The 20,422-nt window shown below is 37.1% G+C and overlaps 1 protein-coding gene across 5 annotated transcripts in view; it reads left to right on the top strand.

Moving 5' to 3' along the window:
* Positions 1 to 20,422, top strand: part of LOC144975143 (uncharacterized) — a 76,159-nt gene that overhangs the window by 37,840 nt on the left and 17,897 nt on the right. For 4 of the 5 annotated variants that reach the window (XM_078918921.1, XM_078918923.1, XM_078918922.1 and 1 more), the window contains exons 3-5: positions 12,472 to 12,692; positions 14,279 to 14,379; positions 19,878 to 20,016. In XM_078918921.1, coding sequence (XP_078775047.1) covers positions 12,472 to 12,692; positions 14,279 to 14,379; positions 19,878 to 20,016 — 461 coding nt within the window. Of the gene's footprint in view, positions 1 to 8,334; positions 8,648 to 12,471; positions 12,693 to 14,278; positions 14,380 to 19,877; positions 20,017 to 20,422 lie in introns of those variants that run through there. The other variant, XM_078918920.1, reaches the window with a different exon arrangement.

Below are 20,422 nucleotides of genomic sequence, written 5' to 3'. Positions count from 1 at the left end.
CCACCACCACCACCGCTACCACGATTCCAACCACTACCACCACCGGCACAATCATTCTAATCATCAAGACAGCAGTAAAATGCAATTTGAGCTCTGAATGAAACTCGAGTCATATCGCTGTTGTTGCTTCTCGATTAAAACTTTAAGGTTACCACATACTACCGAAAACCAGTAATGTAACAGAAATATTAATCTCGCCGTTGAGGGATTAAAGCAAATCTTTAATTTTTCGAGTGAACGAAATGGACTTGTATTGTCAAGGTGTTGTCGCATTATGTCTCGTCGCTTTATTTTTTAGTTGTATTCTCTTTCGTGATTCATTTTTGATTACGTTTGGAATAATTAAAATCTACTGGTATTGTCATTTCATTATGAATGTGATTATTTGTGGTTGAAATATTATTTTTTAAAGGTGAAAAAAAATAATAATTAAAAAAAAATAATTAAAAAATAAATAAATAAATAAATAAATAACTTTAAAAAAAAAATAAAAGATAAATTAAAAAAAAAAAATTAAAAAATATATAAATATATATATATATATATATATATATATATATATATATATATATATATATATATATATATATATATATATATATATATATATATATATTTATGAGTGTTGGTGGGTACTTGTAGGTACGAAAGTGCTCGATAATGGTGGTTAGAGCTAATATATAAATGTAAATTTTCACTCACATTATTCTTGCCAAGACGATTCGTTTCAGTGTTCCCACCTCATCAGTCGGCATAATCCATTTGAGGTGGGAACACTGAAACGAATCGTCTTGGCAAGAATAATGTGAGTGAAAATTTACATTTATATATATATATATATATATATATATATATATATATATATATATATATATATATATATATTATATATATATATATATATATATATATATATATATTATATATATATATATATATGACCTAATCATCTTTGCCCCACCACTGTAAATAGGCTAGAACCGCCACTGAGTATATTATTAACAACTGTGAAAGTGGTGCTTAATGATAGATATACGTATTTACCTGCCGGCACATTCCATCCATGGGGGTCTCCGTTAGCTCAGTCGGTAGAGTGCTCGCTTCACACGCAAAGGGGGCAATATCGATCCCGGGTGCAGTCGAGTTGTTTTTTTTTTTTTTTGTTCTTTTTTTTTCTATCTCCCCCCCCCCCCTCCCCCCCCTGTTCACCCAGCAGTGAATGGGTTTCTGAGTCTGTTAGATTTGGCGGAAAGTTCTTTGCGAGAGACTAGCGTTCTACCCAAAGGATAGTAAGCAATGGCTATTGTCTGTTTCACCCTGTAGAAACCGGGATAAACTCCGGCTCCATGGGCCTTATGGCTCTCCCCCAAAATCTAACAGTCTCAGTGTCATAAAAAAAAATCTCGACTGCACCCTCTTGGTTCTTTTGCGTGTGAAGCGAGTGCTCTACCAACTGAGCTATCCGGACCCCTTACTTGCTGGTACATTCCATCGATGTATTGAAACAGCACTCCATCAAGGTTTTGTCCACAATATGACATTTGGTTTTGAATATTGATGTCCTTCATTCAGAGCCATTAGGCTCATGGAGCCGGAGTTTATCCCGTTTTTTGTAGCGTGAAACGGACAATGCAATTGCTTACTATCTTTTGGATAAGACGCTAGTGTATCGCAAGTACTTTCCGCCAAATCCAACGTACTTAGCTACCCATTCAATGCTGGGTGGACAGGTGGGTTAGAAAAAAAAATCTCGACTGCACCCGGGAGTGATCTTGCGTCCCCTTTGCGTGTGAAGCGAGTGAACTACCAACTGAGCTATCGGGACAGCACTCCATCAAGGTATCACCAACAATGTGACATTTGAGTTTAAATATTAGTGGTGCTTTGGACGAATGTTTTTCTCATTTTGTAGTCGCACTTTTTAAAAATTGAGCTTTTTATATAGAGCAATATCCACTAAGTGTTCTCAAAGCGCTTTACAAGGGGACTCTGACCAACAGCAATACTTTAACATTTAGGACGGGACATGACGCCTGTTAGGCGATATTACAATTTTTCCGGACAGAGACAACGCTGTTAACGGCCAGGTACTCATTTTACACGCGAGTACGGTGACATTCTCATCCTCCTCACCCCTCTCCCTCAACCCTCTCACCCTCACCTTCCCTCCACTTCCTCCTCTCCTTTTCCCCTCTACTCTTTATGTCAACCCCCTCCTCCTCCTCCTCCTTCCCATCTCTCACTCTCTCTCGCTCTCTCTCTCTCTCTCTCTCTCTCTCTCTCTCTCTCTCTCTCTCTCTCTCTCTCTCTGTGTGTGTGTGTGTGTCTGCCCCATCCTCTTCCACCACCACCATTTTTTTTCAGGGCAGAGGGGAGAGGTAAGAAAGATGCATTTGTTGGCCCATTAAAAATAATAAAACAACTTTACACAGTTAGTTTTAGTTAGGTGATAATACGTGTATGCATCGTTCATCATTTTCATTTTGTTTTTGTTTTTGTTGTTTTGTTTTTATTTTATTTTATTTTTTTTGGTTTGTTTTTGTTTTTTTGTTTGTTTTGTTTTGTTTTGTATTTTATTTTTTCAAGAGTCAGTTTGCATCCGTGAAATATGAAATTGTCTTGTGTCGCCAGAGAGTGATTTTATTTTACAAAATGCCAAACAGTGATAATGGAAATAGCCTGTCGATGTGAAAATAAAATGTCAAATGTGTCTCCTAGGCATGTCCTGACTGTTGAAATTTATTGCCGTTATAAATCTTTACTCTCTAATCTTGAAGTATTCGGCTTGTGTTTTAGGCAAATAATAGTATAGATAGATACAAAGTTTGATAGGCAGGCAGGCGGCAGACAGATAGGGGGACAGAAAGACTCGCAGATTGACGTAGATATAGATAGATAGATAGATAGATAGATAGATAGATATATACAGACAGACAGACAGACAGATTGATAGATAGATAGATATATAGATATAGAGATAAGATAGATAGGTAGATAGATAGATAGATAGATAGATAGATAAATAAATAGATAGATAGATAGATAGATAGATAGATAGATAGATATATACAGACAGACAGACAGATTGATAGATAGATAGATATATAGATATAGAGATAAGATAGATAGGTAGATAGATAGATAGATAGATAGATAGATAGATAGATAGATTGATAGGCAAGTAATGAGAGAAACCTGTAGACGTTCAGGCAGTCATAGTAGATTGACAGACGAATAGATAGCTTGACAGACGAATAAATAGATTGACGGGCGAACAGGTAGATTGACAGACGAATAGATAGCTTGACAGACAAATAAATAGATTGACGGGCGAACAGGTAGATTGACAGACGAATAGATAGCTTGACAGACGAATAAATAGATTGACGGCCGAACAGATAGATTGACAGACGAATAGATAGCTTGAGAGACAAATAAATAGATTGACGGGCGAACAGATAGATTGGCAGACGAATAGATAGCTTGACAGACAAATAAATAGATTGACGGGCGAACAGATAGATTGGCAGACGAATAGATAGCTTGACAGACAAATAAATAGATTGACGGGCGAACAGATAGATTGGCAGACAGACAGAGAAATAAGTCTACTGATTTTCCTCATCCTAATCCCCCTCTCCCTCAACCTTCTCACCCTTCCCTCCACTTCCTCGTCCCCTCTTTGTTCCCTCTCTCCTCTTTCTGTCACCCTCTCCTCCCCCCTCCTCTCTCTCTCTCTCTCTAGCTCTCCTCTCTCTCTCTCTCTCTCTCTGTGTGTCGCTCTGTCTCTCTCCACCACCACCACCTCCTCCTCTTCCTCCTTCTTCTTCTTCTTCTTCTTCTTCTTCTTCTTCTTCTTCTTCTTCTTCTTCTTCTTCTTCTTCTTCTTCTTCTTCTTCTTCTTCTTCTTCTTCTTCTTCTTCTTCTTCTTCTTCTTCTTCTTCTTCTTCTTCTTTTTTTCTTCTTCTCTCCTCCTCCTCCTCTCTCTCTCTCTCTCCTCTCTCTCTCTCTCTCTCTCTCTCTCTCTCTCTCTTATATATATATATATATATATATATATATATATATATATATATTTCTCTCTCTCTCTTTCTCTCTCTCTCTCACACACACACACACACACACACACAGACACTTACAGTCTCTTTCTCTTCAAGACAATCGATCTTCACCAATGACATACTATGATATCAGCTAAGAAGCACAGACTAATTGCAGTGACATATTATACAACACGACATTCCGCTTTCCTGTCATCTACCTATGTCATTATTTTTTATATAATTTTTATACAATGTATATTTACCACTGCCTGAGCTACACCTGGTTTTATGAGTAATAAAAACGTGCGTGCTTTACTAGAGATTATTAGTTTTGCAGAAATTTATTTTGCACACACTTACTTGCGTGTAGCTAGCTAGCTAGCTGTCCATTATAACAGCAAAGCAGATGTTTGTTCCTAAAACAACCTGCAGTTTCTGCGTGTTATGTGGGTATTCATATTAATCATTAACGAATTGATAACAGTTACAGTTAGTCTGCGACTAGACAAGCCTATAGATAGTTCGAAGATGACGTCACTCGGGTCTTTGTTATTGTTTTTTGCCATCCGCGTTTATGAGTAATTCTCACTAAACTGTATTAACCAGACTATAAACGATCATGGTTACACACAGTTTTGCGTGTTGGCCAGTTATACTTCCGGATGGCAATGTTGTGAACTTCTTATCCAAGTGCATACTATCTATATAAATGTGATATTTATTCTCGGGAGGTTGTTTTAATATATTTGTTTGCTTTTTATTTTTCTTTCTTGCTTTCTTTTTAATTTTTTTTTCTTTTTTTTTTTTGCATGTGTATCACGCTTTGAATTTTTGACCATTTCGACATGTGTGTGGATTTAAAAACAATATTTAGTTTGTTGTGAATCATTTTGTTGAATTAATATTGCCGAACTCGGAAAAAAAAATATGTGGTCTTGCGGTGTGTTGGTCCGTTATACTGCCGGATGGCAATGTTATGAGCTTCTTACTTAGCCAGGCGCCAACTTTCTATTTAACTGAAATAAATGAAGTACAGAAACAAAGTAGACTTATTTGGTCGGTAAAAATAAGAGAAAAGACAAATTGTTGAATTAAAGAGATTTTCCGGAAGTCCTTTCATATCGAAGTAACTCCGTACTTTAATATAATATATCCAGCATCCAATCCGACGTGTACTTATTTTCAGGTCTGATAACCCAATTCCTTATAAAGGCTCATTGTTGTAATGGAAATTACTTCTTTAAAAAATGACGCAAATTAATATTGTCCATTACAACAATGTTAAACTAGGCCGTAAGTTGGTTCGGATGTCAGACCTGCATATATGCACACGTCGATCCAATCCAATCCAATCCATACTTTTGCAGCTTCAATACTGGAGATAGACACAACATTTATTGCGTGGTGTAAGATCCTGTAACTGAAATGTTTTCTAATTGACAAGTAGATTTTTTCATAACTGTCAGAATTATTGTCGGAGAATGCAATCTCAATCCATCTGGGTGGGGTTCCTGACTTCCCATAGTGGGCAGGCTGGGTGGGGTTCCTGACCTCCCATAGTGGGCAGGCTGGGTGGGGTTCCTGACCTCCCGTATTGGGCTGGCTGGGTGGGGTTCTTGACCTCTCATAGTGGGCAAGGCTGGGTGGGGTTCCTGGCCTTCAATAGTAGGCAGGTTGGGAGGGGTTCCTGATTTCCCGTATTGGGTAGACTGAATAGGGTTCCTGACGTCCTATAGTGGGCAGGCTGGGTGGGGTTCCTGACTTCCCGTATTGGCAGACTGGGTGGGATTCCTGACCTCCCATAGTGGACATTCTTAGTGGAGTTCCGGACCTCCTATAGTGGGCAGGCTGGGTGGTGTTCCTGACGTCCCATAGTGGGCAGACTTAGTGGGGTTCCTTATGTCCTATAGTGGGCCGGCTGAGTGGGGTTCCTGACCTCCCATAGTGGGCAAGGCTGGGTGGGGTTCCTGACTTCCCGTATTGGCAGACTGGGTGGGATTCCTGACCTCCCATAGTGGACATTCTTAGTGGTGTTCCTGACCTCTAAAGTGGGCAGGCTGGGTGGGGTTTCTGAGCTCCCTATTGGACAGGCTGGGTGGAGTTCCTGACCTCCCATAGTAGGCAGGCTGGGTGGGGTGTCTTACCTCCCATAGTCGGCAGACTGGGTGGGGTTCCTTACCTCCCACAGTGGGCTAGCTGGGTGGGGTTCCTGACCTCCCGTATTGGGCAGACTTAGTGGGCTTCCTGACGTCCCGTAGTGGACAGGCCGGATGGGGTTTCTGACCTCCCGTAGTGGGCAGGGAGGCACTTACTGTGTCTTTTATCTGTTTTCCAACATGCTTTCTGTCTTTGTCTTGGGATGAGATTACTTGGTTTTTGTCCTGGCCCTGGTCGGATACCCTGGTTGGGATGGAAACAGTCAAATGTATAGTTAAGTTTTGGGAGATGATATTTTCTGTCTTATAAATCATCTCTCTGATATTACTGTATTATTTTTAGTTTTACATATATTACGATTTGTAAACATTTGAGTTTGTTCCTCTTAGTAGGGACCTCTACTTTTGTCAGGATGAACAAAAATGGAATCTACATCTGTTTCCCATTTGAAATCTTTGTCTTATCTTTTCTTGGGTACTTTAATTGTAATTCTAGAACTTTTGACTATCCCATAATTCTCTTCCCTTTTAACTGGCGCTTATATGACCTAAGTGTGTTGCAAGCGCCGTAAAACCCTTTTTAAAAAAAACAAAAAAAAAAAACAAAACAAAACAGATAATAGTATTCACTGTATTCGACACAACCAAGGGACATAATCGATGACAAACGCATTTCCCGACATACACATCTTTTTTTTTTTTTTTTTTACTCGATTATTTATTGTCCAAATCATTAAAATAATAATAATAATAATAATAATAATAATAATAATAATAATAATAATAATATAATAATAATAATAATAATAATAATAATAATAATAATAATAATAAATATTTTGTAGTATCTATATATACCACTTAAATCAGTTTGGCTGTAACGCTGGGTCCAAGTGCCCAATGTGCTAACTGACATGACACTCTTTGGGAACGCAATGAACAGCGAGTGCAGTTTGGGGTTTTGTTTTTGGAATTAAAATTAAAAAAAAAAAAACAACAAACAAACAAAAGCCAAAAAAACAAAAACAAAACCCAAAAAAAAACAAAGCTTTCTTTCTTTCTTTACAAATTTTGGTTAACGGTTTGTTTGTTTGTTTGTTTGTTTTGATTTGTTTTTGGGCTGGAGTTTCGTTCCCACTGGTTGGATTTGAAGTATTGTTATTTATTTATTTAGATTCTGAATCAATTATCAACTAATTTATTTATTTACGTTTTGTTTTCCTGCTGATTTATTCTATTTTCTATTTCTTCTGTTCCGCTGCCTGCATTGCGATTTCGCACGTTGCGAAAAAGAAGTAATGTTTGACTTATTCATCTTTTCATTTATGTTTCCATCCAATGATGATGATGATGATGTGTTGGTTGTAATGGTGATGGTGATAAATTAAACAATGAATGAATATTAATAATTTAAAAAAAAACGGAAATGCAAAAATCATCTGTGAGGTGAATAATGATATAATGCACACAACGAGCTTCATTGAGGTGATATTGTATTTCATTAAAATAATTTACTGAGTTTTATATACACAATGTCATAAAATAATAGCTTGTAACAGCTGTTGTCTAGAACGCGATTAAATAGGAAAGGTCAATTTACTCTTGAATTTTCTCCAATACATTTCTAAAATATTTTTAAAAAATGTTTAATTCTTTTTTTTTTTGTTTGTTTAAATATACCTACTGAGTTTTATATACACAGTGTCATAAAATAACAGCTTACAATAACATGTCTACAGTATTTAAACCGAAAGATCAATTTTCTCTTGGATTTTATTCAATACATTTCTAAAAATTTTATTTTTAAATTATTATTTTTTTTAAAATGATAATATACCTAATGAGATTTATTTCCACAGTGTCATAAAATAATAGCTTGCAACAACCTGTCTGTTACATGACAATATTTAAACCGAAAGATCAATTTACTCTTGAATTTTCTTCAATTCATTTTTTAAATATTTATTTTTAAAAATAATTAATATTCTTATTTTTTTTTTTTAAAGTGATATTGAAAAAAAATGCTGGTCCTGTTTTTTTTTTTTTTATTTGCTTTTTAAAAAATTATTTTGTTTATTTATTTATTTATTATTATTATGTTTTGTTTGTTTTGTTTTGTTTGCTCCTAGCCTTAGCTTCAGGATAAATTAAATGGCGCTGTCGTGCAGTAGAACGGATCGTGTACATACAATATTAACATTATCATTGCTATCGTTCCATTCCAACATCGGATCTACCATCAGTACCGTCCACTTTATTATTCTGTATAACCCCGAACACGTATCAACCAACAACCACAGCCACCCGCTTCCATGCCTTCCGTCCGGATAACGTGCAGATGTCCTCAGGCCCTACGATCGGCGCTCCTTAACAACAGCAGTAATAAGTTGTGGTTGTGGTTGCACCACGATTCGGTTTTAACGAACTCGTTGATGGTGGTATGGAAAGGTAAACAATTGTATTTATTTATTGTCAGTTTTCTTGTTGTTGTTGTTGTTGTTGTTGTTGTTGTTGTTATTATTGTTGTTTTTCTTTTTCTTTTTCTTCTTCTTCTTTTATTGTTTATGCAGAGATGATGATGGTCTTGTTTCTGCTGTTGCCTTCATTTTTTTTTTTTGGGACGTACGACCGCTGCTGCACCTCCCTTCTTCTACCTCCTCCTCCTCATCCGTCACAACCTACCTCTCACCTTCCTTCTTCTACTCCCCTCCTCCTCCTCTCTCCTCCTCCCTCTTTCTTCTTCTCCTACTATTCCTCCTCCTACTTCTCCTCTTCTCCTTCCTCCCCCTTCTCTCCTTTCCTCCTCCTCCTCCCTATTCCTCCTATTCCTCTTCTTCTTTCTTCTTCTTCTTCTTTTCTTCTTCTTCTTCTTCTTTCTTCTTCTTCTTCTTCTTCTTCTTCTTCTTCTTCTTCTTCTTCTTCTTCTTCTTCTTCTTCTTCTTCTTCTTCTTCTTCTTCTTCTTCCTCTTCTTCTTCTTCTTCCTCCTCCTCCCCCTCCTCCTCCTCTTCTTCTTCTCATTCTCCCCCCCCCCTCCTATTTTTCTTCCCTTTTTTCTCTTCCTTTTCTTCAAGAGAGAGAGACTCACAAACTTCGAATCAATATACATATCACAGTAGTTGATTTTCAGAAGGACAAACGCATTGTCAATATACTCCAATTCTGGGTGGGGTTCCTGACCTCCCATGGTGTGCAGGGAGGTACTTACTGTGTCTTCTTTACCCCTATATCTGTTTTCCAACTTTATTTCTGTCTTTGTCTTGGAATGAGATTACTTTATTTTATCCTGGCCCTGGCCTGATACCCTAGCTGGGAGGGAAACAGTCGATTGTATATTTAGTTTTGGGAGATAATTTTTCCCTTATAAATCATCTCTTTGTTGTGCTCTGTATTATTTTTGTTTACGTGTTATATATGATTTGTAAACATTTGAGTCCATTCCTCTTATTGGGGACCTGTGCTTGTGTCTGGATGAGACTTTTAGGTGACCTCAAACTAAGTACTTTGATAGTGTGCTTTTGGAATCTACATCTGTTGAACCAATTCCCTATATTCCTTTGTCCTACACATTCTTGTGTGCTTTAGTTGTTATTCTAGAACTTTTTTTACTTTTCCCATTAATTTCCTTTTTACTGGCGCTGATATGACCTTAATGTGTTGCAAGCGCCGTAAAACCCTTAAAATCGAACCAAAAAAAAAAACAAACAAAAACAAACAAACAAAAAAAAACCCCCAATAAAACAACAAATTATATACTCCCATTCCATAATACGGACATGGTATATTCGTCTGACGATTGGATTGTAATCCAAGTTCGAGTCTCGCTGTGGGCAAGTCGAGTCTTTGAACGGGAGCGATCTATACTCATGTTTTCGTCCAACCGAGTCATCAATCAACATGTTCTGTTGATGTCCAACGATTGGACATTTCTTAACAAAAACCTGCTTTTTGAAATCTTCCGGCTGACCTTGGTTAGGACATTGGTCAAAATTTTAAAAAGGAAAGAAAGTAAAAGCAAAGGTTGTTGTCATTTCATGTTAAATAGAGGGGGTGGTTTGGGGGGGGGGGGGGGGGGGGGAGGACGACAACCCAACATAAAGAAACAAACAGTAACCCCCCCAACCCCAACCCAATAAAAAAATAAAAGATTACTTTGGAATTTTGATTATTAATCCGCACTTTAACTAACCTTCCCTCCTCCGTCTCCGTGTATCGTTGTACTTTTTGCAGGTGGTTAACAGTCAGATTTTTGGTTTGTTTGGCACTGAACTCGTTTTTTGTTGTTGGTTTTTTTTTTTTTTTTTTGGTTTTTTTTTTTTTGGGGGGGGGGGGGGGGGGGGGGGGGGGGGGGGGGGGTTGTTATTATTTTTTTTTTTTTCGGCTTGTCCTCCTCTACACTCCGGTACCATGTCGAGATTAAGGAAATGCAGAAAACTGAGTAGAATTTACAAATTATAACATTTTTGAAACTCCTTCGATTGGTTTTTCGAACAAGATCTCCGTGTCGCTGCACGGCCTGGGGGAGCGGCGTGTTTGAGAACGAGTTCGAGATTTCAAACGCACGAGTTGTAGAATCTTGTAACATTATATACATCTGATGACCTCGCCTGTATTATTCCTTATCAAAATGTAATAATTTTTATTTATTTATTTATTGATTTATTTATGTATTTATTTATTTATTTATTTTTTAAAATCTATGTATGTATTTATTTATTTATTTAAAATTTATTTTTGATTTAATTATTTATTTATTTATTTATATAAATAATACCACTTAAATATATATATATATATATATATATATATATATATATATATATATATATATATTTATTTATTGATTTATTTATTTATTTATTTTCGTATTTATTTATTGGTCCTCGAATTTGATTTGACATAAAGAGATATTGTGGTCAGAATGTCATTACACATCAAAATTCTCTCCCCCCCCCCCCTTCTCTCTCTCTCTCTCTCTCTCTCTCTCTCTCTCTCTCTCTCTCTCTTTCTTTTCTTTTTTCATATATAGTTAAACCGGATGCGTGATGAAGAAGAAAAAAACATCTTTTTACTGCTACGAATATAATAATAGGGACGCGTTGTGATTATTTTTGTTATTACAATGCAATGGTAAGATCGGCCGATCCCAAAAGCTAAGGGTTATTTTTTACATTACATGTAGATACTCGTCTCAATAAAATTATGTGTTTCTTCTCATGGTCGACTTTGTGTAATTTAATTCCCACGCCTTTCTTTTGTGTCTATTTTGAGCCTTTTCCAAGGACTGGACTATGCGCCGCTCCAAGCTGGACTCGAAACCTGGACTTACGGTGATAATGTGCTCTTGTGGTATGGCACTCGCTTTCGGATCGGGAAGTCCAGGGTTCGAGCCTCGCTTGGCGCATAGTTAAGTCCTTGGAAAAGGCTCTTTATTCATATTCTCTCGCCGTACTCAGGTGTAAAACGAGTTTCTTACCGCTGACGTCGTTGTGACAGAATTTTTTTTTTAAAATTGTAATTTCGCCTAACATGCGTCATGTCTCGTTCTACATGTTACATGTTGCTGTTGGTCAAGAACCCTTTGTAAAGCGCTTTGAGCACGTTTAGTGGATGTCGCGCTATATAATAGCTCACGCTTAAGTTTGGTGTATGAAATTTATTATACTTTTGGCAGGCTGAGAAAACCCCGGAAAGATGCCCACATTTCATAAATTGAGTTATGTATGCAGTGGTGTAGACCACACCTTTCTGATCATTTACCACTTTAAAATTTTCTTTCTATCTCTATTCGAACACAAGTTATGATTTCTTTTGTGAATAGAATGTGTTGCAATGGGAAACACTTTATCTTCGATTCTGGTTCATATCTCGAATCAAAGCTTGGCGCATCTTGAGCTTGAGCTTAAAAATCTTGAGCTTTTTTTAAATAGCACATTATCCACTTAATGTGCTCAAAGCGCTTTACAAATGGTCCCTGAGCAACAGCAACACGTAACAATTAGAACGAGACATAACGCCTATAAGGCGATATTACAATTTTTTCCCCGACAGAGACAACGCTGTTGACGGCCAGGTAATCATTTTACAGCTGAGCACGGGGAGAGAATGTGAGTAAAGAGTCTTTTCCAAGAACTCAACAATGCGCCGAGCGAGCGAGGCTCGAACCCAGGACCTTCCGATCCGAAAGCGAGTGGCATACCACGAGACCACTTAGCCTCACATATTTAGATTTTAAAAAATAAAATATTTTAAACATTTCTTATCTTTTCCACAGCCGTTTTGAACATGGCCCGCAAGAATATCGTCTCGGTGGGCGCAGTGGCATTCATGTGCCTGGTGGTGATCTACGTCATCAGCAGCTACGGGCCAGCCGTGACCACCTTCCGGTTCTTGCCCAACAAAGTCGCCGGTGGAAACGGCTCGTCCCTAGGAGGGGACAGCGGGACGATTCATTACGACGTATGGCCCCCCTTCTCCCTACACTTGGGTGACCACGTGAGTATTGTCTAGATAATACGCTTCAACAGTCGTAACGTCACTTCCCTCGTAATGACACATGGTAACTTAGTAACTGGCTCTAAACTATCGGAACAATGGCGGACGCCCTTATGAAATATTTCTCCGACGAGCATAAAAGCGTATCCAGAGGAGAAAAAACAAAAACATTATAAATCTGATCATGTTTTGACTTTTACACATTCTGATCACAAGACATATGAAAAGTTATAGTCAGCATGAAGAATAAAAATTACCGATTTTCTTTGTTTAGAACCACGATGGCCGCCGTTGCTCGGCGACGTGACACCAGACTATTGAATCCAATTAACTCACTCAATCCTAGAGATTTTTTGCAACGTTTCAAAATTGGACAAGAATGTATTAAAAATGAGCCTGTGCATAGTTATTTTTTTATTGAACTATCATTAACATGTAAACATTTAAAACATTAGCTTTGATACTACGCCTATAATTTGTCTCAGAAAAATGTAACAAATAGGCATGGGGTAAAAGTAACTCGGGCAAACTACGTATATAGTCGGTGTTAGGGTTGAGTGAGTTAATTAACTACCGTATTCTTTTTTTAAAAAACATGTTTTTTTCTTGGTTTTTTAAGTAGGCCAGAAAACTCGTCCTTCAAATATCGATCGATTTAAATGACCCTCGTCTTAGCAAAAAAAAACTTTGAAACTTGGGTCTTCGCGATATTTGAAGGACGAGTTTTCTGGCCAAATTACTAAATGTGTGTGTGTGTGTGGGGGGGGGGGGGGGAGGGGTTTCCAGAGCACGGCAGAGCTGCAGTCACGACCAGCATGTTGTTTTGTTTGTTTGTATTGGTTTTTAAATAATGTTGTTTGCTTGTTTGTTATTTTTCTTAATTGTTTCTTTGTTTCTTTGTTTGTTTTTCGTTTGTTAATTTGGGTCGTTGGTTTTTGTTTGTTTGGGTTTTTTTCCCCTATAATGTTGACCAAATTGCACTTTTAATTCCTAGAGTTCAACGACGCAAAAATAATCAGTAAAATCCGATTACGCCGATTTCGTGGTGATTGATTTTGACTTTACTTCATTCTATTTGCAAACTATTTGTGCGGCGGGCTTAGACCCGTCTAATCTGTTTAGGATGAAACGCGCAAGTGAAGGAAAATCGAATATCGACATCAACAGATTACAATACTTCTGTTTAGTAGGTCGACGCCTAAATCCCACGGCTCCTAGAAGACATCGCATCTGGAGAAGAAGAAAAATACAGCCGAACACTATTACTGCTACCACCACCACTACTACTACTACTACTACTACTACTACTACTACTACTACTACTACTACTACTACTACTACTACTACTACTACTACCACTACCACTACTACTACTACTACTACTACTACTACTACTACTACTACACTACCACTACCACTACACTACTACTACTACTACTACTACTACTACTACTACTACTACTACTACTACTACTAGTACTACTACTACTACTACTACTACTACTACTACTACTACTACTACTACTACTACTACTACTACTACTACTACTTGAAGAAATTAATAATTGGTGTTTTTGATCTTTTAGGAATCATTTAGAGAATCTTGCCTGCCCGATGCCACCTTCTCCATCGCCAAGATCTCAGAACTCTTGAAGAAATGGGCCAATGTCAAAAACCCGGTTTGTAGGTAAGTGCAATCACCATCATTATCGTCGTAGCGGTCGTCGTAATTATCATCATCATCATCATCATCATCATCATCATCATCATCATCATCATCATCATCATCATCGTTTAAGAAGTATCATTGATCAGTCCTTTCGAATCCCCTCTTTTATTCCCCCCCTCTCTCTCTCTCTCTCCTCTCTCTCTCTCTCTCTCTCTCTCTCTCTCTCTCTCTCTCTCCTCTCTCTCTCTCCTCTCTCTCTCTCTCTCTCTCTCTCTCTTTCTCATTCTATCTCTCTCTCTTATCATATATATATATATATATTATATATATATATATATATATATATATATATATATATATATATATACATATATATGCCCGCCCCCCTGTCCACCCAGCAGTGAACGTGTAGTCGAGTCCGTTAGATTTGGCGGAAAGTACTTTGCGTTTGACTAGCGTCGTATCCAACGGTTAGTAAGCAATTGCTATTGTCCGCTTCGCGCTACAGAAACCGGGATAGAACTCCGGCTCCATGGGCCCAAATGGCTTAGACGGACTACTTTACTCTACTCTGTGTATGTGTGTGTGTGTGTGTGTGTGTGTGTGTGTGTTTGTTACTGGTGTCTTTCTAATCCCCAAGTTATTAATTTCCCACAAGGCACAAACTAAATACTATAACCTGTCTTGTCTATCTACATCAGTATCTTCATCTCTACAAACTTGTAACAGATGTTGATTTGGGGCGGTGGGGAGGAGGGGGGGGTATAGATAGTATGCGCTTGGCCAAGAAGCTCACAACATTACCATTCGGAAGAATAATCGACCAACACACAAAACTATGTGTAACCTTGAACGTGTATAATCTTTTTAATACAGTTCAGTGAGAATTACTCATAAACATGGATGGCAAAAACAATAACAAATGTTTGGGTGACGTCATCATAGTTCGAAGATGACGCCACTCAGGTCTTTGTTATTGTTTTTTTTTTGCCATCCGCGTTTATGAGTAATGCTCACTGCACTGTATTAACCCGACTATAAACGTTCATGAATACACACAGTTGAGTGTGTTGGTCCGTTATACTTCCGGATGGCAATGTTATGAGCTTCTTAGCCAAGGGCATACTATCTATAGCCGCATCTTAAATCTAATGTGTTATAATCATGACGTTACTCTAGTCGGCCATGGTTATAAACTATCCATCGGCGGCTGCTGTCATGCAGAGCTTTGATATTGACTGAGGGTATCTGCTATTTATTTGTTTTGTTTTGAACTGGTTTGTTTTGTTTTTAAGGGTTTTTCGGCGCTTGCAACACATTTAGGTTATATCAGCGCCAGTAAAAAAGAAGAAAATGGGATAGTAAAAAGTTCTAGAATTACAATTGAAGCACCCAAGAGAAAGTAAGACAAAGGGGAACTGGGAACAAATAGCGATCAGATGTAGATTCCAAGAGCATACCACCAATGTACTTAGTTTAAGATCACCTATAATTCTCATCCGGACACAAGAACAAAATCCAACAAAGAGGAACACCCTCAAATGCTTACATTATACACTAAAAATAACAAATATAATAATACATAACCGAGAGACAATTTACAAGGAAAAAAATATCATCTCCCAAAACAATAACTATGCATTTGACTGTTTCCCTCCCAGCCAGGACTCCGACCAGGGCCAGGACAAAACCAAGTAATCTCATTCCAAGACAAAGACAGAAAGCTTGTTGGAAAACAGATATAAGGGGATAGAAGACAGTATGTACCTCCCTGCCGACTATGGGAGGTCAGGAACCCCACCCAGATAAAACAAAGGGGAATTGGTCCAAATAAGAAACGGGATTAGGGTCTAGATTCCAAGAGCACACTGTCAAAGTACTTAGTTTGAGATCACTAAAAGTAAAGTCTCATCCAGACACAAGTCCCTACTAAGAGGAATACACTCAAATGTTTTACAAATCATATATAATATAAAGAAACATATAATACAGTGCATAACAGAGAGATGATTTACAAAGAAAAAAATATCATCTCCCAAAACTAACTATACATTTGAATGCTTCCCTCCCAGCCAGGGTATACGGCCAGGGCCAGGACAAAACCAAGTAATCTCATTCCAAGACAAAGACAGAAGGCATATTGGAAAACAGATATAGGGGGATAGAAGACAGTATGTACCTCCCTGCCGACTATGGGAGGTCAGGAACCCCACCCAGGTTTTGAACTGGGTCGTTTAGTCCCCGTGTTACAGTTTTTTGTTGTGTTTATCGCTTTAGTCTTGTCATAATGTTCATGGCTTAGCGGATAATAGGATTAGAGACGATTGATTGACGATTATCACTCAGCTGCTTCTAAGTGGGCGATAAGTCAAAAGATATTCGAAAAAATAAAAATAAAAATTGGAATACCTAGATTTTGTTGTGGGTCATTCTCTTCTACCTTCAACAACAACATCAGCAACAAAGATAACAACACCCCCCCCCCCCCCAAAAAAAAAAAAAGCAACAAAACAAAAATTACACTCACCAACGCCCCCCCCCCCCCCCGCCCCCAAGTAAAATAAATATGACAACTGCTGTGCATAACAAAACCAATTTGTTAGTACAGCAGGACACAGTAAAGAGGCATAGGCTTCGGGCGGAACAGACATAGAAACGAAACACGTGTCAAGGTTTCAGGATGATGAGCACTAACAAAAACAAAGACGCCATCATTATTGCGTTTCATTATCAGACCTGCAAATAGGTATACACTTAAGTATTGACACGAATCTATAGGGTTGTCATTTCCCACCGGCTGCTGCTGCTGTTACAGCAGATAAGCTCGTTGTTTAATGAAAACTGGCCATCAAATCGGTACAATATTTTATGGTCCATCAACCTGCTGCTGCTTAGCCAAGTCTATCAATGTCGTATGTATATCGACGTGTCCGTCCATTTTTTGGGTATAGGTTCTTTGATCATTGAGATCTCTCTCTCTCTCTCTCTCTCTCTCTCTCTCTCTCTCTCTCTCTCTCTCTCTCTCTTTCTTTCTCTCTTTCTCTCTCTTTCTTTCTCTCTTTTTTTCTCAACCTCTCCCTCCCCCTCTCTCTTTTTCTCTTTCTCTTTTCTCTCTCTCTCTCTCTCTTTCTCTCTCTCTATCTCTCTCTCTATCTCTCTCTCTCTCTCTCACTCTCTCTCTTTCTCTTTCTCTTTCTTTCTTTTTTTCTCTCCACCTCTGCCTCCCCCTCTCTCTTTTTTTCTTTCTCTTCTCTCTCCGCTCTCGCTCTCTCGCTCTCTCTCTCTCTCTCTCTCTCTCTGCTCTCTCTCTATTCTCTCTCTCACTCCCTATCTCTCCCTCGTGCTGTCGAGTTGACAACTAATGGAGCGTGGATGGGATAGTGATAGAGTAGACGGCTTACAGAGTGATTTATAAGCATTAGAAAATATCATTTTCCCCAGAAGCTGTTGCAGATAATTTATTTATCCATTCATTTATCTGCTTATTTATTAATTATTATAATATATATATAATATTTCTTATTTAGTTATCATTTATTTAATTATTTTATGTTATTGGTATCATCATCATCATCATCATCATCATCATCATCATCATCATCATCATCATCATCATCATCATCATCGTCATTATCATCATCATCATCATCATCATCATTTTCATCATCATTATCATCATCGTCATCATCATCATCGTCATCATCATCATCATCATCATCATCATCGTCATTATCATCATCATCATCATCATCATCATCATCGTCATTATCATCATCATCATCATCATCATCATCATCATTATCATCATCGTCATCGTCATCATCATCATCGTCATCATCATCATCATCATCATCATCATCATCATCATCATCATCATCACCATCATCCTTATTATCTAAAGCTGTCAATCGAGTAAATTCGCTTAGTCCCTCCATGAAATGGTTCACCAAGTTTTAAGCCACGTCCGACAATCCTTTCAACCGTAAAAAGCATTTATTCATTTATTATTATTATTATTATTATTATTATTATTATTATTATTATTATTATTATATTATTATTATATTATTATTATTATTATTATTATTATTAATTATTATTATAATTTTTTATTTTTTATTTTTTATTTTTTTTTATTTTTTTATTATTTTTTTTTTGTTTTTTTTTTTTTTTGTTCTGTTTGATTTACCGACCCAGTGATCAATCGATCCTTATTAATAGTATGTATTATTCTCATCCCCCTCCGCCCGCCTCGCCTCTCCCCTTATCCGCTTATAAAACAGCATCACTGTGTGAACTTTTCATCAAAATAAGTTTTTGGTTATATTTTTATTTTATAAAAGTATGTATATTATGGGGGCGAAGTGGCCGAGTGGTTAAGGCATTGCAATGTGATCCGGATGACCCGGGTTCGAGCCCCGCTTCAGGCATTTTCGTTTTTATTTTCCTTGAGCAAGATTATTATTAACCCCCAATTTGCTCACTTGGACAACATGGGTGACTCCTGTTGACATCAGACATCTTGTTTGATGAGTTATCTATATTCCTTCGTGGAATACCTAGGCGACGATATCTTATTATGTCGTGGCGCAAAAGGCATAATTGTTTGTTTTTTTCTTTTTAATATATATTATAATAACATTTTAAAAGTGATATCTCGTTAACCAAACGATATATTTCCTCAGTTAATAAAGAGAGACGCATGCACAATGCTATGTTGACGTTCTCACTGTTAGGGTATCTCGTTGCCGCACTCTTCTATCTATCTATATATCTATCCATCCACTCCCTCCCCCCCCCCCCCCCCCCCCCCCTTTCCACCCACCCACCCCCGTTTCTTTCCATGCTCGCTCTGTTTACCCATCCAACCTCTTGTTCTTTCATTCATTTATCCATATTTTATTATATTCTCCCTTCTGTAAACCCGTTCATCCGTCTATTTATTGTCCATGCATATTTATTTATCATTTGATCAATGATAGACGTCTCATTTATGTATTTATTTTTTTTTAAATATTTTAAAAAGAATATTTAAAAAATGAGCTTTTATGTAGAGCAATATCCACTAAACGTGCTCAGAGCGCTTTACAAGGGGTCCTTGGCCAACAGCAACACTTGACATGTAGGAAGGGACATGACGCCTATTGTTATTATTATTATTATTATTATTATTATTATTATTATTATTATTATTATTATTATTATTATTATTATTATTATTATTATTATTATTATTATTATTTTATTATTATTATTATTATTATTATTATTATTATTATTATTATTATTATTATTATTATTATTATTATTATTATTATTATTATTATATTATTATTATTATTATTATTATTATTATTATTATTATTATTATTATTATTATTATTATTATTATTATTATTATTATTATTGTTTTGTTGTTGTTGTTGTTGTTGTTGTTGTTGTTGTTGTTGTTGTTATTATTATTATATTAAATTTGATTTTATATTTTTGATATTTGATGTGTGTGTTTTTTTCAGGGGTCTGTTCAAAAAGTTCCACGCCATCTACCTGATAGACACGAGACAGGGAACCGTCAAAATACCCCCTAGTTTTGTGCAGAAAGTCAAGGGCTGGCTCGGGAACAATGAGGAATACTTTGCCGAGCTTTTTCATCAGGTCTGTTTCTTTAAATCTATCTACATCAACATCTCTGGTTACTTTATACAAGGCTTTGTGTTGTTTTTTTTTGTTTTTTTTGGGTTTTTTTTGGTTTTTTTTTTTTTTTTTTTTTGGGGGGGGGGGGGGGCTTTTTTTTCGTGATGTTCTCCTTCTTGCTTCACTCTCCTCCCCTCTTCCCCCCCCCCCCCCCCCCCCCCACACACACACACACACACGTTTCTTTTTTCGTAATTTTTTTTAACAAGTACAACAACAACAACAACATCAGCAACCACAACAGCAACATCATCATCAACAACCACAACAACATCAACAATATCAATAACCACAACAACATGAACAACAACAACATCAACAATATCAATAACCACAACAACACGAACAACAACAACAACATCATCAA

The sequence above is a fragment of the Berghia stephanieae genome, chromosome 6 (assembly GCF_034508935.2).
Source record: "Berghia stephanieae isolate SIO BIC M18660-M18661 chromosome 6, UCSD_Bste_1.3, whole genome shotgun sequence".
In the NCBI taxonomy this organism is placed as follows: domain Eukaryota; kingdom Metazoa; phylum Mollusca; class Gastropoda; order Nudibranchia; family Aeolidiidae; genus Berghia; species Berghia stephanieae.
The sequence above is the reverse complement of the archived record's forward strand: the minus strand, read 5'-3'. Positions and strand labels throughout refer to the sequence as shown.